The sequence below is a fragment of the Emydura macquarii genome, unplaced genomic scaffold, assembly GCF_026122565.2.
Source record: "Emydura macquarii macquarii isolate MOO-44397 ecotype Brisbane River unplaced genomic scaffold, CSIRO-AGI_Emac_v2 contig_1363, whole genome shotgun sequence".
Classification (NCBI taxonomy): Eukaryota; Metazoa; Chordata; order Testudines; family Chelidae; genus Emydura; species Emydura macquarii.
Window position 1 is genome coordinate 17,637,182 of NW_027131500.1, and position 26,244 is coordinate 17,663,425.

General features: G+C 38.9%; 1 protein-coding gene across 3 annotated transcripts in view; it reads right to left on the minus strand.

Moving 5' to 3' along the window:
- The window catches only part of GRIA2 (glutamate ionotropic receptor AMPA type subunit 2), a 126,376-nt gene extending 100,409 nt beyond the window's left edge, over positions 1-25,967 (minus strand). Inside the window, exon 1 of one of the 3 annotated variants that reach the window (XM_067551837.1) lies at positions 25,839-25,967. In XM_067551837.1, the coding sequence (XP_067407938.1) occupies positions 25,839-25,926 (88 nt within the window). In that variant the 5' untranslated portion in view covers positions 25,927-25,967. The remainder of the gene's footprint in view (positions 1-25,838) is intronic. The other 2 variants (XM_067551836.1, XM_067551838.1) reach the window with 2 other exon arrangements.
- Positions 25,968-26,244: the final 277 nt, after the last annotated feature.

Consider the following 26,244-nt stretch of genomic DNA (forward strand, 5'->3'; position numbering starts at 1 on the left):
TGCACTTTCTTCAAGCTGAAGACCTTCTTGTGTGACCATGCATCTGGAGCTTTGTAAAGAGACCTTATAATAAAAATATTATTATGGTTTTATTGCCCCTTTGCAGAATTTCACTCCAGTTTCCAATGGGAGCTGAAACTGCTAATGTGGAGTCAGATATTTTCTTAGATTTGTTTATTTATAAAACATACTTAAATCTAGTTTCCTTGAACAGAGGGGAGTGCAAACAGCACACAAACCTGCAAACAAACTTCATGCATAAACCTAAGGAAAAATCACCTTTGGCCAGTCCCCAGAAGCAGCTGTCAGGAACTTCTGTCTCTCTCCAGGGCCTTACACAAGTCTAACTGCTTAACAAAACTCTGTGCCACATTTCCTTCCTCAACTCCTGCATGTCTCACCTGGAAAACCCCTAGTCCAAGGCTCATCGCAGGGTGCATCTTCATTAGGAAAATAGGAGTGTTCTTAAGTTACCTAAACCGAGTTAACTAATATAACGTAAAATCCTAATGAGGACAAGCAGTTTGTCATTTTCACACTATATCTCACTTGGACATCCCAGGGATTTAAGTTTCACATGGCTCCTGTCCCTATTTAGCGGTGCACAAAAAGCACAAAAAGCACTGAAATTTGTAGGTAGTATGCTGCAATTATGTATGCTGTACAAGTATGCTGAAATTTCTAAGCAGGTCATTTTGGGAGGAGCTGTATCCTGGGAATCTCCTGACCAAGTGAGCTCAAATTTGCACCACAAACTCCATCATTGCCATTGAACTGCCGTGCCAGTTTTCAAGCTGATCTATGCATGTTGATTTTAGAGAGGATGCAAAATTCAGCTTTAAATAGAAACCAATGTTGCATACTTAGCTATAGGGCTTTTAAGATTATGCAGTGAAAATAGTAGTGGATACTTAAAAGAGGAAATTGCCTAGTAGCCCTGCATACTTTTGGACAGAACAAAGCAGGAGTCGTAACAACTGGATTCATAACTAAACTGGTTTTGGCTACCAGAGGTTTGGGATGGAGTAATATACTGCTAGCATGCTAAGTGACCTTTGAGTAGAAGCCCAACAGACTATATCAAGGATCTCAAATGAGAAAAGGTAACAGAAACTTCCTGGGTCTTGAGAATTTTTTTCAGATACCTAAAGGCAGACAGATTGGCAGCAATTGGATGAGACAAGGAATTCTCTTGTATGTAAGATTTTCATCCTTTTCATCAACATGCTGTACTTATAAATAAGTTCAGGGCCTGGCTAGATATGCATGTGATTAATTTAACTGCGTTTAGATCTTGCTTAAAATTTGTTCTGCCTGTGATTTTCTCTTTATTTTCTGCCTTGTGGAAAATAAGAGTTAATTTTTATTTAACATAACTGAAATTGATATTACTGCTGCTACTGGGTGCCCTAGAAAGAAGGAAACTGACTTCTGACCTCTATGGAGGCAAAAGCAAGAGTGAGGTAATGGCTTGGTCACTAGGTCAAGAGAAAAATAGAACTGTAATTCCCCTCCCCAAGAGGTAATGAAAATGGACTGGCACAGGGCAGTATGTGCACAGAGAGCGCCGAATGACCTGAGGCATGAAAGGCCTGGTTACCTAAACACTTGATATTTTCATTATGCATGTCATTGCACAGCACTGGAACCTCAAAAGCTCTTTATTTATTAAGTTTCACTTTAGCTTTATTTCTGATTACAGTATAATATTTAATCTATTTCTAAGCCTCTGGTCATTGCTTGGTTGACTGACTGACAAGCCTTTAAAGGCACATGCTAACTGTGAATTAAGACTACTCCCATTCTGAATGACTTGTTTAGTTAGCATTTTAAATTGTCTTAGTTGAATAAGGGCCACCTGTATGCTCACAAATATTGCCTTTAAATAAAAAGCTGTGAATCTTTATAACCAAAGTTCTCATTACCAAAACTAGGTATATTTAATTTGTAAAGTTTAGGTGACCTGTAAAATATTCAACACAATAACACAAACCAGTATTTTAGCTCACAAATATTGGCACAGGGCCTTTAAATATACAGGACCCAGAATCTGTGAATCTGACTCTATCCTTCCCTGTTAAAGACTGTAATGAGCAACTGGTACCTCTCCTGACAGGAACAGCCCGTGTAACATTCAGTGAAGGGACAATCTGTTCCTTCTTCAAAAAAATTGTAGTCTGACCAACAATGAAGAAACCCATCCTGGACACATTAGACCTGGTTAACTAATATCAAGCATTAAGCTTCTTGTGCCAGCAAGCTTCTTGTTCAGAGGAAGGCCACTGCGAGACCAACAATGAAGAAACCCATCCTGGACACATTAGAGTTAACTAATATCAAGCATTAAGCTTCCAAAGACTACCTTTGAGCTCACCTAACTAAAGTCAATATCATAGACCCTGTGCAATCTGGATACAGATCAGGACATGGAACGGAAGCAGGATTAGTGGTCTGTTCGATGATCTCCTACTGTCAGATGGAGAGCAGACATCCACTCTCCTATGCCTGGCCCTCTCTGCAGTATTGACACAGTCAATCAAAAGATACTGCTGTCCTGCCTCAAGGAGGTAGCACAGGTCCAGGGAGATGCACTAAAATGGTCTGTGTTCTTTCTGGAGCCAAGGATGCACCCAAAGATTAGTAATAGGAAGCTGCATGTACAGCACCAAACCTTGCATTTGTAACATCCCACAAGGATCAGTTCTCTCTTGGTCATATTTATAACTGATGTACAACTACTAGGCGAACTGAAAAGACATGATGAACCCAACTCAAAGTTAAGTGTCAATATTATATCACAGTACGGTTCTACCTATCCTTCACAATGTAGACAACAGCACTATCATAAAATGACCCAGTGCTTGGCCTAGATCAATGCATGGATGAAGAACAGTTGGTTGAAACTGAATTCAGTCAGAACAAAAATCATATTGGTTGGCAGAAGAAAACACTAGAAGGAGTTTATAACCACTGGTTGTGGATACAAATCAGTTCGTCAAATCAGTCTGCAGTTTACAAGGCTCCCAGATTCTTTCCATATGCTAAGCTCTCACACAGCAGCATTCACACACTCTACCATCTATTGCTGGCGAGGAGCCTGCATCCAGTGGATGATGACCTGCCACTGAAAATACACTTGTTCGCCATCTCCCAGCGATGCAACCTACCTGGAAACTACACTAGTACAAAATGCATGAGCATTCATCCTCAGAAACATGAGTTACCACAAGCACTTCAGACCTGTCCTCAGCTCACTACAGTGGCTTCTCATAGACTATTATGTAAAATTCAAAGTTTCAGTCCTCATCTTTGAGGTGCTTAATGATCAGGACTTGGAATACCTAAGAGATAACTTCAAGTTTTCAGATGAGCACTGCAGCAGATAACTCCATTCCTCAGGCACAACAGAACTCTCTGCTGCAAGGGTAAAGCTTGTTTGTATAGGTGGTAGAGCTTTATCTCAGCTAATGCACAACTGCGGGACAATCTTCTGGAGAATCTAAGAACCAGCACAAACCTCATCATCATCCATTGCAAATGCAAGGCACATTCCATCCACCTTTCCTTTACTTAAAAAGCATATAGTAGAGGATACAGAAATAAAAATCTTAAAATGTAAATAATCCACCTGCAATTTTACCACTGAAAATATGTTAAGGTCTATACTTTGCACAGTATTATATTTTTAATTCCAGAAATAAAGGGTTAATTATTTCTCATATTGCATGCTCATGGTCTGTGATGCAGACCCTGTGATGCAGACCCTGTGATGCAGGTCTGTGATGCAGACCTGTGCAGACCTGTGATGCAGACCCTGTGAGATACTGTGGTCCTTTTAGCTAGAAGAGCCTGATATTGTTAAAAAGAAAAAGGCACATTTCTGCAATTTGCCCAAGTCTTCACTTGTATCTCTTTAATTAGTGTGAATTTGCTGTGGCTGGAGACTGAGCTGTGCAGGAACATCGCCTGGAAACAGATTAGGCTTATGTTTTGATTTGTGTCACTACTAGGAGACTTTTACATTAACAAAAATTAGACATTTTGTTACGAACATCCAAGTGGGTGCCCTGTGATATATGTATATCTTCAATATATGATACAATAAAATACAAAAGGATGTAATTTCCCCCCTATATTTTCTAATAAGCTCTTGCCCAAGGGACCATAGTGGTAAAGCAGTTAAACTGCAGTTTTGCATTCAGAATGAAGCCTTAATAGTCTGCAAAAATGGATTTTTCTGTACCCTTGAATGCTAAACAACTGCATAATATTGTAAAACAGGAGAGGAACTATGGTCTTGTGTGGCACTGGACTGGGACTCAGGAGACCTGGGCTCATTTCCCAGCAATGTCACAGACATCCCATGTGATGCTGAACAAACAATTCATTCTTCCTGTACCTCATAACAGTATTTTCTGTGTCTATCATGTATATTTAGATTGTAAATTCTTTGGGGCAGGAACCGCAACTTGTGTGTCCATACAAGCCTAGTTCAATTAAATCTATTAAGAACCTGTAGGGGCTACTGTAATAATAAACTCAAATCTATGAAATAATTCAGTAGGAACTAACTCTCATTTATATTAATGGCCCTACCATGAAACTGCAGGAATAATTACGTTTCATGACAATATCTTTTCCAAACATGAATTAATCACTGATAATTAGTTTCTTTCCAGTATTTAAGTATTGCAGACTTTTGGAGCACTGGGTGAAATAGTTAGAGATTACCATTTCTGAATATTCCTGGTAAAATATCCAGCTTAATTATATAAGTGGTAGTTAGTTATGCAGCTAATAACCCGTCAAAACGATACACATAGGGTATAAAACTACCATCACTACCTAGGACTCTACATTGCCTTTCTATTCATGTGTAACACTCCTATTGGCATTAATGGAATATGGCCTCATAGAAAAATGGAAATGATATGGAATTAAATGTCAGAGCTCCAGAAAAAAGTGCCAAATACTAGCCTGCAATATACATTTTACGGTTGATTCTGATCTCTGTTAATTTCAATTACATTTCTCCTAATTTACAAAGGTGTGAGTTCAGAATACAGCACTCAATTTTATGGCCAACAGTAATCTATGCTAGCAGTCTATGCTACTAGGCAGCTGGCTGGCTGGCTGACCAAAGATTTTCTTTAGCTATTGTTCTGCCCCAATGATTGCTGTTTTAGATTGAAAATGTAATTCTGAGATAAAAAAATCTCGGTTAAACTGAAATTATGGGGAAGTCAAGACACCAGCCCTTCTGAAAAGATTTTGAAGAATGGTTCAATTATAAGTAAGAAAAAAAACCCGAGAAAGCACATAAATTCAAAGTCAAGTTTCTACCTTAAAAATGACAAACACCACGCACACACAAACACACACACAGAGCTTGATATCAAAAGCCTCTAAGCCTGAATCTCCCAAGGAAACCCAATTTTTGCATCTTTCAGGGGCTGAAGAAAATAAATTCCAAAACAGAATTATAGATCATTGTGACAGTTAAATCAAAACTTCCAGCAAAAGGCAAAAAATAATGTTCACATACTTTCTGGGATTTTTAAAAAAAGACAGCATTTAGTCTCATATAAAACATTTCACTTTTCTGTTAATACACTGCTAGGTAAAACACAGCAAAGTGAACAACAGAGTACATTTTTTCTCTCACATCTACCTCTTAGACATTAATTGAACTTGGCAGCATGAGCATTCAAAGCAGGCTCTGGGGTTCCTAATGCCACCTTAATTTATTGCTAAAAGATAATACTAAAAAAAAATTGCAGAAAAGCACAGGAAAAACTGCGTCCAGTTTCCCTGAAGGAGCCATCATACTGCATTCAGAATTTTTGTCCTAAAAGAAAATCTGATTTTCTTGATGATGTGACATTTTTTCCATGTTAGTGAGCTTTCCTTGCATATTAGCAAAACTGAAAATTAATGCAACGTGTCATAGAAGATTGCTTTCACAATGAGATTTAATAAGCTATTATTGAAGAAATGTTGTGTCATATTTTGGTGTTTTCTCTCCAGCATGATAAATGCAAAGATAAATCTGTTAAATACATTTGTATTTTTGTGATTATCCCTGTATACATTATTGGAAACAGAAACCAGAACATGCATATTGGCCAGATTTTCTGATGCACGTAAGCAATGCTTAATGCATATAAAGTGTGAGAGAGAGAGAGTGGGGGGGGGGGGGGAGAGGAGAAGAGATGGTTTTCTGCCACTTTTTCAGCCCTGAGCTCTAGAGTGGCTGTGGGCTGGCTTTGCTGCTGTATACCTTGGACCAAGATCAAGGCTATAGGTTGTAAGGCCTTGCTCCTCTCCCTGGACTGCTATGGCCACAAAAATCGATAGAGAATAGTGTGCTACTCCAATATGTCACCCCTCTCTCTCCTGCCCTTGGCACACCTCTGACATGCCTCCTATGTTAGTGGAAGAGGAACCAGGAGAAAGTAGCATAGAGCCAGTTAAACCTTGCCAGGAGAATCCCTAGTATACCAGAGGGTCCCACGTTATGGACAGCTTTAAGTGCCTTTCATGTCACAGGAGTGGTGCAAAGGGGCCTTGGTGGGGCTAAGAATCTGACCCACTATATATATATATATATGTTTACACACCATGTGTTTTCAGCACTCATTTGGATGAGTTGGTTACTCATGAGTGGCACAGCAGATGATAAAAGAACTAACTAAAGGTAAACTCTTTTGTGAGAAATCAGATTATCCTAAATGAGTGCGGATAAAACCTTTTACCATCTCACCCCATCATGTATTCTTCATGCTTCACATACACAATAAACCACATTTATATTATGCATTCTTTATATACAATAGACAAGCTATTTTACAACTATTCTAGAACATTACTTATTGAAACTTATTTCCTTATTACTCCATGTTTAAGGACCACAATTCCAAATGGACCAGGTTCAAAGGGAGGCATAATAAACTTATAAAACACTAGTAAAAACTACCTTATCATTTCAAGGTACAATATCTTGGGATCTTCTGAGACAAGAAGTAAGTGCTGGGTCCCATTAGAAAATGAATGATCTTCTTTTCTCAATGTTATAAAGCTTCATTTCCACTCCTACAGAGTCATGAAATACTAGAATTTAAGGTTCCCAAACCTAATACTGAGGTTTGTAGAATGGCATCCTAAACCATTCAAACCACAAAAACAGTTGTATTTCCTTTCTTTGACTAGGCTGGAGTCTTGCCACCACATGAAAGAAGATGTGATTTTTTTCATCAAACAGCTTGTGAAAAATTTACCAAAATATTAGTACTGCAAGAATTTCTAGAAATACAACTAAAATTTTATATATTTTGTGGAAAGCAATAGCTTGACAGAGTTGTGCCATTACCTTCCATAGGATCAGGAAACAATACAATCACATTCTTGGGAGATGGCACTTTTGGTTGTTTAGTTGCCACTGTTCTATTAAAAGAAGTGGAACTACAACTAGGCTTGGTTTTCAACTTATTTTTTTCCCCATGAAAAATGTTCAAAAAATTGTACAATGTGGGTGATAATGAGGGGAAGGAAAGAGAACATTGCAAATCAAGTCATGGCAGCAGTATGTGGGTTATGGATGCTTTGGTGTATCTCAATCACAGCTGAACCTGTATACAGGCCTGTATAATATACATTTATACAGGCCTATATAAATGGCTAATCTGTCTCGCAGCAGTATCTTAGGTATCTTGAAGAGAAGAGCCAGGAAAGAGCAAGACAGAGGGAAATGGGAGTGTGTGAGGGAGAGGGGGGCAGAGCACAACTCGGTGTGGGGGAGAGGGAAAAACAGAGAGAGCTAATACGGAGGGATAGGTTGATATATATCTAGCACTACATGTGTGAGAGAAATACAGACTCAGAAATCTCTGAGGAGATAGAAATGTGCGTTACAAAAGCAAACAGGGAAATTTTTGGAAAGATATACAACTGGAGTGAGAGGTACAGAAAGAGGACGCTATCTGGAGAGGCACTGTTTTGAGTAGGCCAGAGAGAAGGGCACATTCAGACCTTTTCTATCTGCCAGAGATGGCAGATAGAATTGTCTCAAGTCAAATGTTCAAAAAGATTCCATTTGGGTTTGCTATGAAGAATGAACAATGGTTCAGGGGAATTTTTACTGAATATTTAACTAAATCAGATTGCACATCCCCAATCATTGTTCAGTGCTGACATTATGTTCTGACCTGTACAATACAGAAATAAAGATATTGTGCTGGACCATGGATTTTACATTCTGGATAACTTTAATTACTTGAAAGTTTATGCCATAATTCCTGTCAAACCACATGCAGCAATTAATTTCCCAGAGCACTCCTCCTGCAAAGTTTAACTTAAAGCATATTTGTTATTTAAAACACAAAAATATTTTCAAATTTGTGTGTGTAGCTCAAAGATTAAATGTTTTCAAATACATCAATCTAACAGCTAAAATGGGTGAGAAAGTATGAGCCAAATCTGGTGAAGTGCTGAGCATACACTGAGCTTTTGCAATTCCCACTGTCTTAAATGGAAGTTGTAGATGCTTAGGACCTCTCAGGATTTGGTCTGTGTTAGTTGTCAGAACTAGTTAGATTTAAAAAAAAAAAAGATGTTTTGAGGGCACAACTAGTAAACTGTTCCTGAGGGTTGCATAAAATTTTATAATCACTGTGTTTTCCACTGCCTGTTAAAAAAAAACAATCCTCTTTTAATTTGTTTTATTTTGGTTTTGGGGTTTTATTCTCTTCATTTCCTGTTAGGTGACAAATGTCTACAGTTATTTACACTAATTTTCCAGCTTCCAGCTTTAAATTGCGCACTTTTTGTGCTGTGCAAGAGGGGAATGCATTATGCACGGAGTTTGGCCTGACCATATCCATTTTGTTTGTTTAAAACCCTCCTAACTTTTTCTACACAGCAAATGAAAAAAGAGCAAGTCATTCATACTGCATTCTGCCCCTCTGCAAGGGGAGGGCAGGTGCATAAAGGTAGTATAATTATGGTGCAATTTACACTCGTTATGAGATGTAACTTTCATCCTTTCTGCCCAGTCATCCTGAGAGTAAAAAACCTGTCTACAAAGAGAAATATCCCCAAAAGTGCTTACCTCCAAGAGGCTATTTTGATCTCATCCAATAACTAAAACCACCAAAGTAAACAATTCTTCCCATCTCAAACTCTTCCCTGGAGTAAATACTTAAGAAGAGATGGGCCTTATCTTTAAAGTCACTGGGCTGTACCAGATTAGTGGGAAAAGGGAATTCAGAGTTGAGGTCCCTTCACAGAAAATGTCCCTCCACCAGCCCCAAGACATATAAATCTTAGGCCTGTGAGCTTAAATGCCCATGAATGTAACTGCCATAGCAGCTTATTGGGAAGAAGTGGTCTTTCAGGTAGCCAGGTCTGAAGCTAAACAAAGCTTGTAGATCAAGTTTAACACCTTGAATTGTATCCAGAAGCAACTAGGAATCCAGAGCAGTTATCTGAGAATTGGTGTATCATGTTACCCTTGGGTAATACTACCTAAAAATGTGAACAGTTGTATCATGCACTACCTTCTGGTAACCCCATGTACAGCACATTGTAATAACCAAGCCTAAAAGTCACAAAGACCTGGATTACTGTAACTAAGTCTGGCTCTACAAGAAAAGCTGTAAATACAAGACATTGGTAAAGAAAGGCCTTTTTGGCTACTGGCATCACAGGTTTCTTGTGAAGAGGGAGTGGAGGAGTCCAAGAGCACCTCTCCCAAAATAAAAGCCTCCCAGAAAAGGGGTAGACAAATCCTAATAATGAGGAGAAAAATACTCCTCCTATGCCTTCAAATCCTTCCCCCAACCATCAAGGTCAACTACACCTTGTCTAAGCTGAACTTTGACCAGGTCTTGGTCATCTAAGTGCCAGATCTGGCCAGGCACTGGCCAACCACTGATACTAAACTGTCCAGATATGGAAAAAATAAGACAAGGTTACATATCTTCTTCACACTAAGGATACCACATACCCAAATGTCCTTACCATACTCCCTCATAAATGCTGAACAGGAGGATGAGAAAGCAGAGCCTTGCAAAAGCCTCTACGAGAGCTGTCTTGCAGGCAACTGCCCCAAATCACATTATGAGACCTACTGAAAGAGAAAAGAATATTTATCCCAACCAAGGGCTGCAGGACAGATAACAAAACCTCAAGAGTGATAGTATTAGATCTGTAAGCAGCATTGGAAAGAGTCAGTATAGCCACCTGGACATTATTTATCACCAGGAGGACTAATGGGAACAGTGTCATCTCCCCATTGTACTAAAGATGGACTGGAAGGGTCAGTGAAATCTGAGGTCTTGAATTGATACCAAAGTTGCCTTCTCACACAGCATTCTCAATAATCTTCCACAGACTGGGAAGTTTATAGGCAGAACAATAACTTGCAAAATATTGGTGTTGAGAGATGGCTTCCTGACTAAAGGCCTAACAGCTGCTCATTAGCGGGAACTGGAACACAACCTCCAATTGGAAGACATCTACAGTCTTTAACACCAATGGATCCTGTATTTCCCTACTTGATTTTACAAAATATGAGAGCATGGGTTCAACACAGTAAAATTTCTGGTTGGCTTCACCAGTGAGAGGACAGAGAATTTTATTGCTGTGTCTCTCAATGCCTCTATCTGGTACCCACTATCAGTTTTTCATCCAGAACTTCACAACTCTTCCTCTGAACACAGCAATTCCATCACAGAGACAGGCCACAATTGAATACTCTTTCATCGCTGCATAGATTGTGCGTGGCCTTCCTTTCAGACTACTTATCAATCTGAACTCCAAAGACGTAAATGACAATGTGTGCCAAGATGCTCTCTTCAATCAAATGGTTACCATTATTGACAAAGAAGATGGCCTGGCTGGAGAAACAATCTTCATATACAAATTCCTTTCTGAACTTGGCCTCCCTGTCACTGTTGGTCTACATCAAAACTCTCGTTGCAGAGATGACTATAAAAAACTTGACAATGGTTGGTGCACTGAGACCACAGCCCATCATTCTGACCAATACTGTCTCCTTGTACTCCCTCACTCATCCATCTGTATCCATCTACTGTCTCCTGTCTTATACTTAGATTGTAAACCCTGTGGAGAACAGGCCATCTTTTTGTTCTGTGTGTGTACAGTAGCACAGTGGAGTCTATGATTGGTATCTAACTAGGGCTTCTAGGAACTATAGTAATAAAAATAATTAGTAATAACTCAGAGGTCACAGTCCAAAATCTCCCCTAGTACATCCAAATGTTCAGTGAAAGAATCTGGTCATAATATCCATAGAGAAGATAACCCATTTGTCCCCTCCAGCCCTGGATCAGCCTCCACAATGGCAGCCATTCTAGTTTGGATCCACACAGTATATAATAAATGGAAAATACATCACAAAAGGGAAAACTATTTCTAAGCAGAGATAGCTGAGAATCATAAGGCTGTCACACTCTGCAAAGAACTATCTGCCTACTTCACAGAAAAGATCACAGAAAAGATCACAGAATCAGGGATAGACTCACAGAAAGTATATAATACAACTACCATCCCATCTTCATTCTCAGAATCTGAGATGCACACAACAGGAAGGCCTATTAACATTAAAGACCATCCAAATCTAACCTATAGGCCTAAGGATGTGGAGGGTTGCCTGGAAATGCTCTAAACTGACTCAGAACCTTACTCTCAAAGTGCTCCCATAGGGTAATGATAGACAGCTGCACCTCTCAGTCCAGAACTCTCAATTGTGAAGATTTTCAAGGCTATATAGTCCCTCCCCTGTCCTATTTAATGTAATGTATCTATAGAGCTACTTTGGGAGATCAGGAGATGTCATGGTCTATAGTGTTAAAAGTATGTTAAAATATTCAACTATGTAGCTCCTCCACTACCATCATCATCACCAAGCTGATCCAGTGCCTATACAAAAACAGTTCCTAGATGAAAAGTTTCTTGCTGAAGCTGAACCTGGGAAAGTTGACAATGATACTAGTGGATAGAGGAATGGTCTAAGAACCCCGAGGAAGGAAATATTTTGGGGGCCTGCATTGGTCGGGGGCAGAGGAGAGTAGAAGAGTCCAGAAAGGGGAAAGTAGGATTTTTTTGAGACAAGAGAGGGAACTAAAAATTCAAACTGCCATCATCCAAAACATATGTTTGAGCTTCAATGCAGGCAGGAACAAATAACACAGAGACATGTTTGGTAAATGGGTTTTTTAGTAGTTACCAGAAGTGACACAGAAAGGTCACACCTGCTTCTGGGTGCAGTAAGAGCTTCAGCATGCTGATTCAAAGGATACTTACAGACAAGGTTGAAAAGCACTTTTATTTATTTTGAATTGGCGACCTGGAAAATCGCAAGATATAAATTTCCCCATGTAGAGCCATCGGTGAATCAGAATTAGATAATTAATACAATTATTTTCACAAACTTTTAACAACCTAGTAGTAGTAGCAGTGTTCATGTTTTTGAGAACAATGAATGGGGGAAATTTAATGGCTTGATGTAAAGCAGATATAACAGTGTAATACCTGCCCTCCTGGCTCCTGTCACAACAGCATTCACTTTTCTTTCATGTTTGAATATCAGACTTACAAAGCTGACTTTGAAACATGATCAATTGTTTTCAAGACTAGAAAATATGGTAAACAGTACAAACTGTAGCCCATAGGGCTAGCTTGCTTTTATTATATTCACTGATTTCCATTATATTCAGCAGTAATGCAAGGAGCCTACAAGCCTGTATACTGTAAGACATTAGCTTCAGCAAGTTAGCACAAGGTTTGAAGCCGATGAACTTTGAACAGATAAACTTTGAACAGATAAATGGCCCAAAGAAAAACCCCAATTACTGGAGAACTGAAAATAGAGTGTTTAAGAAGAATTTCTAACCACAGGTACATAATCCAACCACAAGAGTGTCATGGCAACGAATTGACGTACAATAACAGGTACATGAGCTACGTCCGCAAATACATAACCACAAGAAGGCCATGGTAACGAATTGACGTATATGAAAATAAGTTGATATACTAACCTATAGGAGAAGAACACTCCACCATTAGTACAGTTAGCAAATACAAATAAGGAAAGAAGAAAATTCCCTACTGAATATGCATCAAACATAGTGGCATCAGCGTATCATATTATAAAAAGTTACATCCCAGCTGTGGGGCAGTCAGAGAAAAAGATGTAGTCCTTGAGAGGTGCTAGAATGATGGCCACTGGTGATGAAGGGTGATGGTGATGAGGAAAATGATGGATAACTTTTTAGGTTGTTCTACAAGGGATGGTGTGAGTATATGGATTCTAAGTAATCAATATAATCTATAGATTAGGCTACAAAACAAGGTAAAAATAGCAACTTCATAACTGGATGTATGCAAATTTTGGATGTATGCAACTGGATGTATGCAAAGTCAAATCCACTGAAAGCAAAGAGAAACCTACAAGCAAAGTTCTCCCCCATTCCTCCATTTTATTACAATGGATCTTTGGCAGTGTAGATTCAGTTTGAAATTTTCTGTTTTTTACATGCTGAAATGTTTTCTTCTCTATTTATCATGTAACAATGAAATATCACACACTACACAATGGAGGCTATCAGGCAGCTTTTGAATATCGACAAGATAAAACCCAGTAACAGAGGCAGAAAGGATTAGGCAAGTGCTTAGTGATCTGTATGTACCATAAAATGAAACTAATACTGAGAAGCATGACAGTATTTGTGGATCCAAATCTAAGCCAGAAACATCTACTTCTCAAAAGAGTGGAAAACAAAACTCCTAAAGCAGAAACAATGAAGCATTTTTGTCATCTCCAAAAGGACAAGGGTGATAGGAAGAGCAGAACTAGCATGATTCAAATGGTGTTCCAAAGGCTTGCCACAAGTATGAAGTATTATGTGGAATACACCACTTATTTGACACAACCAAAAAGACATTCTGATCTAGAATGATCCGCTCTTGTCACTGCAAATAGAAATTAATCATGTCAAAAAAAGAAAGCAATTCAAGAAAGCTTCTGAACTCCCAAGAGTCACAACTCCACATGCTTATAGAGATGTAGAGATGTTATTTATATCATCACACATTCTGAAAGTAACACGCCCTCAGACTTGATAGTTCTAAGAATTGTGGTATATTTTCATACTTTCAACCATGCAAGTGTTAATTCAATGGCACTGAAATGTCATTTGGGGTGTTTTCAAATAGATGGAAACAGCACATTTAACAGTAACTCAAGCATCACTTTTTTATTATCGTAGCTATAAACTGATGTCAATGTGAGTCACACCTGCATAACTGAGACTAAAATTTATCCCATAATTCATAGTGTAAGTGAGGATCTTTTTTTCAGACCAGTAGGGAGCACATCACCTTTTTTAATATTTGATCTTAATATTCAAGAGGTGTATTGTTTTATATTGTTCCACTGAATTTACTTCAAAATAACATGCAAAAACCAAGACATTACACTAGCCCATTATTTTATCTTTGATGGTAGTCTAGAGAAACATACCAAAACTCTACATAATAGTTTAAGAAACATTTCTAATGTGACACAAACCTACAAAAAAACAATTGAATCCTTTACTTATCCCATTGGGCTCTAGAATTGCACGTCATAGAACTCTTTGATCTGAGATCCCTGTAACACTAAGTCTCACTCTGACAAACACAGGAAGAAGGGCCTTTGAATGTATTTGCTTTTATCACAATATTAGTGTTGTTTATTTCAGTTTGGAGTGTCAATTTATAATCAACAAAACACTCGCACTAGAGTTACAGATTTAAATAAAACCATTTACACTGAGGAACAGATCCAATGGAGCTATGGCTATTTACAACAGCTCAGGATCTGCCCCAGATTGTTTAAATAAACTATATAATGGTTAATAGTCTCAGAAATTGATTCCCTTTTCATTAGATCACGTTACAAAGACTACAGGTAAAATCTTCAAAATTATTAGTGATTTTGGGTACCCAATTTGAGATACCTTACTGAAGCCTGATTTTCAGAGCATGGCTGATCAGAACTTTCTGAAAATCTGGCCTCTTTAAGGTGTCTTACATCGAGCTTCCAAAAATAGAGACACTTAAAATTACTAGCCCTTTTGAAAATGTTGTTCCTCCCCACACAGTCACTCACACTGGCACACACACAAAAGTAAATATAAATAAATAAAGTTGTATTTTCTGCCAAACAAATGTTATAGTGCTCTGTTTCCTAGAAAATTCAGTGCTAGTAACGCATAGTTGTAGACAGTTATTTCCAGAGTGGAGTATTACTACTGATTTCTATGAGAGCAGAACTGGAGCCAGTTTAAGCAACCCTACAAGTAATTTCCTTTTTAAATTTCATGAAGATATTACCAAAATAAAATAAATATCATGACAGTCTTCTTTTTAAGGTAAAATGCAAAGGAGGAAAGGAAATAAACATTATCTTTACTTTGCTGTTCATCTTTAAGACCCATCTACACAAGCAGAAATCAAACTCATTTTAAAAATGGCTTAACTAACACAGTTTCAGCTGCATACTTGTGCTACATTAAATTGTTTTAACAATCCTGCTAGTACGTCCACACTGCCTCTCAACAAAACCATGTCAGAAATGCTTTGAAATACATGGAATCCTGGGTCATGTAAGTTAGAGTACCTCGTTATCCTCCACAACATTCCTTTGTAAAGAAAGGTAGATAAATGGCCAAATATTTTAGTATACTTTTCAAAAAATATTCAGATTTGTCCCTTCTACACATACATTGCAATATACTAGTCCTCCATATTTACCATATTGACGAGACTGGAAACATGCACTTAGGGCTTGATCCTGCTCACATTGAAGCCTGTGTGTATGGGCATAGACCATATACACAGGTTCTTAGCTGGCTGGCTTCATATACACACAGGCCCTAGCTTCGTACTGCTGATTATCCAGATCACACATCTTTCCTCCTTGTTACAGAGCAACTCTGTAGTCTACACTCTAGCTCAATGACTGATATAACCTCTGGAGACCCTTAAACAATCCTCTCAGAGCTGGGAAATTGAGAGGAATTGCATGACAGTAGTGCCTCCAGCCCTACCACCAGCCCTTCCCTCTGCCACCATACATCAGCCTTTCCTCTTGCCCTCCCATCTTATGGGTGTTGCCACACACCAAGCATAGCTCTGTACCACATAAGGATTGCATACTACTTGAGAAACACATTCACAACATATGCAAAAGAACCACTCCTGTCCCACTGCCAAGGGGCCTTCCACAACCTTGGATAAGGAAGCTGGATATGCCCCCCATCCTCTGTTAAAAGATAATGAATAACGTTTTTGTCTTGAAAATGATTAGTTTGAATGTGCAGTAACTACTTTTCTTTCCATGTCAAAACAGTCCACTGACGGATGGTTGATGCCATGGATTGATGCCATGCAAAACTTTAGCAATTCAATAACAAGAATCATTTACATTCTAGAGGTGGTAAAAAAGCAACTTAAAGCATTACCTAATGGACTGCTTTGTTTTTTGTATTTCATTCTTAACAATTGGAGTCAAACCCTTTTATTTTTTCAACTAATTTAAAAGTAAATAAAATCAAACAATTTTCTCCCTGGCTGAGATATCTTTATGCCCAGTTCCAGCCTGGGTTATAATTTTAAATATTTATAAATAGACATTTCTAATAAAAATGCTGAGATGACATTCTTAACTACAGTAATATGAGAAAATGCAGTGTCTTGTTAAACCAAAAGCAGTATTACATAACTGAAATTGAATCAGACACTAAAATGAAAAGGTGGGATAATATAGCAACTAGATTCCATCAGATGCTGGTTACTGTGAGCATTTTATGTACTCAGTTATAATATCGTTATCTCCAGTGGACTTGAAGCTAGAATTAAAGCCAAATTAGCCTGTCTATGAAAGAAACTGAGTTTGAAGGGTGATACAGTCTAGTGATAAACAAAATAGGAACTGTGGCCCAGATTTTTAAGAGAGTCTAGTATTCACGTAGGCACCAAAATAAGTAGCCAGATTTTCAAAAGAGCTCAGCATATTTGGGGCTGAGGTCTTTTGAATATTGGGCCATGAATGTCACAAAGAGAACCTGCCAGGTGTTGAACTCTTTTGAATATCTAGCACCAACTGTGAGTTCTCAAAACTTGAAAATCTGACCCTCTATGTACATTTTACTGGCATTTCTCCTACACTGCACATAAGTGAATACTCTCATGGACTTCAGTGGGAGTTTTGCAGCAAAAGGATCACAGGATTAGACCACAAATGGGAAATTACTATTTTTATCTTCTTTTCAATTTCCAAAACACTTCAGCAGTTAACAAATGAAGATAAATTCCTGATGTGCACAATAAGATATTCACAGAATCTTTCAAGTGGAAATTCAGTTGTAGGCACAGCACCATCAAGCAAACTCCAAAAAGATCTCATGCCAAGTGAAATCTGTTAACATAGAGCTGAATAGCCTGGTCTGATGTAGAATAAAGTTATAGCTTTTTCCTGAAACAGGAAATTTTTTATGGCCTGATTCTGCCATCTTTAATTGCATTGAATATAGTACCTTAGCCCAAAAAGCAATCTCATTAGTTTCAATGGGGTAAGCTGTAGAGTAAGATGATATTCAAAGTCAGCTACAGTAGAACTGGAGCTTATTTTGTACAGAATAATTAATATCTGTTAGTGAAAGTCTTTTCTTTGTTACATATTTTTGTACTCTTTACCTAGGCATATTGAAGACCAATAGAGTTACACAGTCTGAAACAGTGTAAATGTGATCAGAATCAGTTCCAAAAAGCTTTGCTTACTGACTTCTTTCTCCAAATGGAAACTTTAGGGCACAAAAACACTTCCCTTATAAACTGACCAATTTATAGGTAGGAACACGCTTAAAGTTTCTTAAAAGCATACAAAATGTCAAAGATGTATTTAGAGATAAATAAAAATAATGGGGAAGGATTCCCCTTGATCAGCGATTCACAAAGCATTTTTGGGCCACAGACAAAAAGATAAATAAAGCGTAGACATTAGAAGCCGTACTTAGAACAGCATAAATCCATATAAGTACACATTACAAATTAGAAACATAGTGAAGTAAATAGAGCTGCTGATGACACAATTTACAGCATGCATTAATTTAACAGGTGATATTTTAAACATGCATTCACTATATTTGCCTAGTTCTTTTCTTTTCATCTCTCCTTTCCATTGGAATAAACTGTAAAGCATTCACTAGTGCAATGTCAGATTGTTTATTTATCAAAGTACCTTTTCAATTTTAACAAGCTTAGAATTAACATATATTTGTAACCAATGTACAATTTTAGTTAACTTTTTAAAATAAAATCTGAATAAAAACAAAATAATAATGCTGATACAAAACACATTCATTTTAAATAACATAAGACAAATTTTTACAATAGCAATCCTTCTACATTACTGAAACCAGATTTCAGTAAACCATGTGACACAACAGAATAAAATCACATGGGCTGAACAACTATAGAAAACTTACATGAATGAATCCCTAATTCTCGGTTTTCTACAAATATAATTTCTCACAGTACTATGACATTAGCTACTGTATGTGAGATACCTAACTTTTGATACCTACAATTATCAGACAATTAAAAAATATAATAAAATAAAAATCTTTTGACTCAGGAGTTCTCATATGAGAAGCACAATACTTAATCAACATATGTATGATGCATTTACTTATTCAAATCTCTTTTCAATGTTATTTTGAGCCTGATCCTGCAGGCTTTGTCTTCAACGGCCGTGTCAGCTGTCCAAGAATATAAGACTGAGCTTTCAGTATAAACTATTGGTGATACATGCTCCCAACCAATTTATAGGGATTGGAATATTGATTTAAAATGATAAATTCTTTTGATAGTAAGGGCTTTTGGAATCATCCTATTCAGAAAGTTATTGCATGGTTTAAGCAATTTCCTGCTTTTTCTTTATGTTACACCAAAGCCAGTATTCACTTATTAGCTGCATTCATTTGAGAAGTTTAGTATGGAGTGTTTTCCCAACCATTTCAGTTTCAAATAATTGGTCTTATTGGAACTTTCTAAAAAATCACTCAGTTTTTACCAACGGTCTTATCATTCCATAAACCTTTTTCTGTCAAGATGCAGACATGACATGTTTTAATAGAAAGTTACTGATAATTAAGTATACTGCTTGAATGTACATTAACATAACAAAGATAGCATGCCTTCTATTTCTTTAATAATCTTGAACTAATGAAAAATTATCAACTGTGCACTTAGATTGCAGCTGTTACACACCTCTTAATTCACAAATATATCTTTATAATCAGACCTGACCCACTCTATTGAAATCAATAGTAAGACTATAATTTACTTCAATAGGTTTTAGATCAAGCCCCCAGTGATGCAGTAGGTCCAGATCATACAAACTGTGGAGCACATGCTTAACTTCATGCGCTGTGAGTAGTTCCATTAAAGTCAATGTAAATTAATAATTATATTAGTAATTCACATAATAAATATCTTACTAAGTATAAGGAACTAACGTTAATTTCAGTAGTTATTTAATGACAAGTAAAATGACAATTCATTCATGAAAATATTTAAAAACGAGTCAAGATTTAATTGATGTGTATCTCATAATTAGCTGTTAAACCTAACTCACTTGCTATTTAATTAAAATAAAACTTCAAAAATATAAATTGGATTTATATTTAAGACACATGGACAAGATTAATGCAATAAATGCAATGAATATCTGGAAAATCAAGTTATCAAACCAAAAATGTTACATATGTGTAACTTCCCGAATTCTGGATCATGGCTACATATATGAAAATTTAAATATCAGCAAGAAGCAAACAGGCACAGCAGGGAAAGAACTGTCAGAAAGGAACAAGTGTCCTGACTTTGATTTTGTAAGGCCACTAGAAGTAAAAGAGTACTTTAAAAGTCTTCTAAAGATTTTGATTTTGGTGAGTGGGGGGGAAACGATTTTGGGGTATGAGACGTGACAGTTCATATAGTTTACCTTCCACAGATTTTTTTTTGAAAACCATTTTTATTTAAATAAGGGTTTAAATACATTACATACAATATTAAAACTGAAACCAAGAATCTGTTGCTTCACAGGGCATTGTGCAGCAGTTACGAGTAACATGTAAGCTCTGCAGCTCTATTTAATCCAAAATTGATCCCTTGTCAAAAGTTTAACCCAAAGTAATGGTTTCTTTGAGTACTCTACCCCTGTATCTTTGGGCTTAATGATAACAGGTGACTTGGCCTGAGGTCAAGGCATTCAGCCTTGGAACATCGTTTTTATGGTAGGTACAATTTTGAGCCTGTCAGTTCTAACTATAAGCCACGTGGCTTTCCTCCCTGATGCTCCTTTGCAGAGACTTGTAGGGGAAAAGAAATGAAGAAGAGCTAACAGGAGAAATATGAACATACCTAAGCATAACTATTTAAAAAGTTTCTCCTCTCCTTTAAAACCAAACCATTATGCAATATATTTGCTTTTGGTCCACAGTATATTTACTTCAAATAAACACAGATAAATATCTTCTGTCTTTCCTGGAATGATATATATTTTTCTTGATTTTTTAAAAAATGTTTTTACTGATGATATTCTAAATGCTATTCCCATAAGAATTCTGTCTGTGGCATTATGGTCCAAAATGGCTGGAAAAGTAAATGCCCTGAATTCCTCTCTCCTTTGGATGTTGCAATGCTCTAGATATTCATAGGTTTTCAAAGCTGCTGGTTGATGATACAATGAGAGGATCTGAGGTTTATGCATGAATCAGCAACTCCTCCTCATAATTTCATGGTGCAGTGATCCCTGCAGAGCTGTAAGACTTGATTTAAAATGGAAATGCTCAACGCCCTCTTGAGCCAGCCCGATTAAACTTCCAAGATCCTGCATATATTACCTCTGTGGGAGGCTACTTTATGCATAACTTGTTACTGTTATTGAGCTTTTATATTACCTTGTAGGAAACTTCTCTTGAAGGGACTCAGATCTCCTTTTAGGGTAAAAAAAAATCAATATATATAAAATAACTGTTACTGTTTAGTATTTGAAGGGTTAATAGGAAGACATTCAAGATTCATCACTTCAGCTGTTTTCTGTGTTGATGTAATTACACAATAGAATCTATTTCTGATATTGTAGAGGGTCAGTGATTTATTCAGTGATGCTGGGTTTAATTGTAATGTGCTGAAGGACTTTTTTCTGGATAACCTCAAGTTTTATGCTGTAGATCACCACCAAGTCTGTAAGCTTGTCACAACTGTTAAAAGCTAAAAAACCCCAAATACCAGTTTGTGGTGACCTTGTAACTTTCCTTTCCCCTTTACTTCCTTCCCAGATTTACTTCACTGGACTCACCTACGCGCATCCAAAACGACTGCTTCTATCTCGCTTCCTCCCCAGGCTTAGGGGGGAGATTGTGCTCTTGCCCCTGAGCACCACTCACGCTTGTCTCATCAACATGAGGCTTGCACAGTCCCTCAGTGAAAACCACCAACCAGATCCTCACATCCGGCACGAAATAAACGGTGCAGCTGTTCGACTGACTGCTGAAGATTTGCCCCCCAGTCTTTGCTAAAATCCAAAATGAACACTCCCAGAAGATAGCTTGCGGTGCGCTTAGTGCAGCCTTCGCTATCCAGACCAACGCTGCAAAGCAGAGCCTCCCTCCCACCCCATCTGTCTTTTGGTCATCTACAGACGAGAAGAACTCACTCCCTGGACCGTTCGCTGCCTGTTTTGACCAGCTGTCAACCGCCTATGGCTCCTTCCTTTGCTAGTGCATATGGGAACCGAATGTAAAAGCAGTACTTTAAACAGTACCCCTTGATGTAAAAGCCACTCGTTCCATGCATAGACTCAGTTTTTAAGTGCATTTAAATGCTCTCAATAATAAAGATGATCTTTAATTAAAAAGCACTTTTTGTGCCGCCGGGACCGCGTGTCGTGGGTTTCCTTTAGTTATTTTTTGCGGCGTACTTTGTTTTATTGTGTTTGTATCTGTCTGCGTGCGTGCTAACTTTTGAATTGTGTCTCTGTTTCAAAACAATTCTTTACAGACTTTTACAATCAATATCAAATGCAGTAAGACGCCCGATCCTCTCAACAGCTTCCTTCGGTCAGAGAGGAGCTGGAAATGCTGTCTGCTGTCTGATTGCCTGTTGTTGGAAGCAGTCCGCCACCTGCTGGATGCTTAATCTATGTCGGACATTTTTGTCTTCGGTCTGGGAACCTACTCTTAAAGGTGCAGAACTCCATTTTTGCAAGTAGTGTGTACAGTTTCTAGCGGTCAGAACAACGTCTTAGTTTTATTCAGTCACTACCAGGACTACTTTGAATAGTAATAATTTCTCCTAAATATTATTATTGTCCATTTAAATGACTGAACTTTGGTTAAGGCATGGGCTTAACTAACAGAAACTAAGTTTCTAAGCTAACAATCGGCTAAGCAAGGTTGATGAACTGACTACAGTAGAAGACCCGGGTAAAGATCTTCTAGAAGCAGTTTTCCATTATCAGTTTTGTTTATTATGTAAGATGCCCTGTAGGCCACTCCGAGAAAGCAAGCTGAGAAACAACCAGATACAGAACCTCAGTACTCAAACAAGAACAAATTTCATAGGATGAGGTAATGGATATGGTAATGAAAAAAGCAAATCTTGAAATATTCAGTACGTCCATTTCCAAATGAACTGCTGATTTTTATCTGTCTCCGCAAATACTTGTCTTCAGTATCCTCTGTTGGCCAATCACAAACCTTTCTTGGATGGTAATCGAAGAAGTACTAGACCTAATTATTTTTAGTGTGTGCCTCAGGAATCAATCCAGAACCAACAGGATGGCTGCACTAAACGGTCAGCTATGATAGACAGATGTCCTGCTCTTACTTTACTCGGTTTATTTAGCTTGTAATGGACAGAGCTGTTATCCTGGACATTGATCTTCAAATGACTCGAATATGGATTTGGCCACACACACGCAGAAAGACAAAAGAAAAAGGAGAGCCCACGATATCATCAGCCTTCTCAAAGCCTATATCAGCTGTTAAATGACGTCAGAGCCTTTCAATAAACCCTACATAGGTCATCTAAATATCGTCGGAGTTCTCTGAGGGAGGACATTTAAGCTCAATAATGAGTCATGCACAAACATCCAATGTGGTTAAAGGAAAGCATGATTCCTCCACTTTCTGGAAGAAAAGCCATGGTTGCCGTTAGTGATTGTTAGCAGCAGGAAGAATCACTGGTGCTGCTTTAACTCAATCACATTCAGAAGTTCATTGACTTAGCAGTGGAAAAGCAAGAAAACATAGATCAAACATTCAGGTTGCCCTTGAATTTTTCCAGGACTGAAGGAACATTTTAACGTTTTAAGGAACATCTAGGTTCAGCTGACTAATTTCCAACAAAATGTCTTGAAAATACTACCCAGAGGTAGTATTAAGTCCCTGGAATCTCTCATGATATTTGATGAGTTGAGAAATCATCAATTTAATAAATATGGGCATTTCTCTCACACTAGAGCACAATAACTAATGGAATAAAATTATGAAACTAGCTTGGAGGAAATCTGTGCTCTTCCCAGCCATTAATATCATTATTCAAAGTAGGCCCAGTATTTCACACACTCAAGAGAATAGCAAGGTTTTTCTTTAAAAAGGTACCTTCTGCTTTCATTCCCATTTTTAAAAGGGTAAATTTAAAACATGAAAGACCCCGGGCTGAGAGTGCAGCCTACACACAGAATTAAGGGAAACTTCAGTGTAACGGTGCAATAAGGAACAGTCAGTTTCCTGAGCTGGCATCAATGTTTTGTTGCCTGTTTTTCCTTGTAAAGAGCATCTCTGCGGTGGGTTCATTTTTCACTGCAAAAAGGGATGTTAGGAGAGCAAGACTCAAGCCTGGAGACTGTGTAGGGAGCCTTTTCGGAAGATAGGGGACAAATTACAGTTTTTAATGCTCCATATTCACAGGTGTGCCTTTCCGACTCCTGGACTTGTTACAATTGTCATTTTAAACTGTTATTTGGGTTGTCTCCTCTATATAAAAATCGCATGGTTTCCCTTTAAGATTAGAATGACAAATTGCAGCTCTAATCGCCTGGGTCTGAGATGATTTTTCTCATTAGGCAGTCGTCTAAATGGGCCTCCTCCCTGTCTTTTTATTTATTTATTTATTTTAATTGGTAAGGTGTTGCGCCACCACTGTACGATGTGCGTTCTCTCTCAGGTCAGGCTGACCGCTCATAATTCATTCCCCGAACTAACTTAAAAGGACCTGCTCTCATTCAAGATACTGCACAGGTTTAAACAATCCTTCAATTTTAAAACAATGCATAATATGGGCGTAAAATTATCCCATCGGAATCGGTATGTACACATACATCTCTAGATACAATTTGCAAATGAGTCTATAGTAGAAGTAATTGCAAAGCAACTTACTCGAAGAATGGCTCTCTTTTCATAGAACTAAGACTAAAACCCTAACTCCAGCTATTCTGATACACCCCACTCAAAGGATGTATTTGTTTTACATCCAGCGAGATTTATGAGGTTTTCTTGATGTATCCTTATTTTATCAAGGAAAAGAAAAACAGCAGTGTCTCTGCCTGATTTTAGATAAGGTGATGAGGATGTGGTGTGCAGTCGAGGATGTTCCTAGGGGCTTTTCAGATCTGATTTTACTGTGGTAGTTTTCCGCGTGACTCTTGCATTTTTACCTATTGTGGGAGCTCGCTGCAAAACCACTGATCAGACAAAGCCGGAAAACGGGAAATCGGGAAGATAGGAAGGGATGGCAGCTGCTCTGGTCACATACAAATGTAATATGTGATGAGAAAACATCAGAGTCTCTGTCAGAAGAAAGCACTCAATTTTGCAACACTACAACCCTCGAGGTAGCAAGAATTTTATGCAAGAAGTGAGCGGGCTCTTTCTGAATGGGACTCTCGAAAATCCGATCGCTTTCCTGGTCTGTTTGCTAAGGTGCCCCCCTCCCACTCTGGAGGGGCTCCTCAGGGAGGCTTGAATTATTGGGGGGAAGGAAGGGGGAGCGTGATGTAATATGGAGAATTGCAAACAGTAAAATGGCTGATCCGTATCTCATTTAGCTATTGATGCTCAGACCCAAGCGGATCCACTCGCATTTGGCTTCCCCTGCTCCCGATCGCCTGGCACAGCCTGCTTTATTTGTCAGAGCACCGCTGTACCATAGCCAGGCGGAAGCCAGGACCGCCGCACAAGTGAGCTCGCATTGCACTGCTTTTATGGGCAGCAGGCTCTCCCAGTTAAATTTAATTGATTAATGGGAGAGCTAAATGGATCCCAGCTCAACAGCTCCTGGCTAAGCGTGGAGCCTTGAATTTGCTGAGCCTGCCTGCCCAGCTGGCCGGGGAAAGCTAGCATATGGTACCACACCAGGTGTAGTAAGCCAGGCTTATGTAATGTATGGAAAGAGCAGAAAAGGAACCATTTTAAACCTGTACCACCCATAAAGCAGTGTGTACCTTCCGCGGGGGAGGCGCCCTTTGATCCCCGAAGTCATCGCCAGAGGAGCGCATTAGATGGGCGCATTCTTCCCCGCAGCTTCCCGGGGGGCAAAGCACTGCACACAGCCTGCACACCACCCACGCCCACCGCCCCCTTCCCAGTGCACACCCCCCCCCCAAAACCCAAGGGAAAGGGGGTCCCGGGGAAGATCTCACGCCTCCCCCCTGCCCCCCAGGAGCCCTGTCCACGGTCATTTGAATGACACGAGCATTCATTACTCACAAGCATTGGTGACGGCGAAGCTGTTGGCTACCTCCAGATTGTCGATGTGGGGCGTCAGCCTAAACTCCGAAGTGGAAAACTGAACCATCCCTACCCGAAATGCACTGTATTCCTGGTCGGCACCCCTCGGAAATAGCCCCCCTGCAGGGAAACAAACACACACAAAACAGAACAAGAGAACGCATCAGCGCTGCGAGCCGGGCGGCTTCAGGCACCGGGGGACTCGTGGGCATCGCAGGGCTCGGGCTGGGAGCCGCTCATTCACGCGCTGCGGGAGCGGGGCGGCGGAAAGGCACGCTGGCTATGGGGCGGCGGAGCGCCTCCGTCCAGCTGCAGCTGCGGGGGCAGGTTGTTTGTCAGGATCCGTCGGTTCCGCATCACACCGGAGACAGCCGAGCCCCCAGCC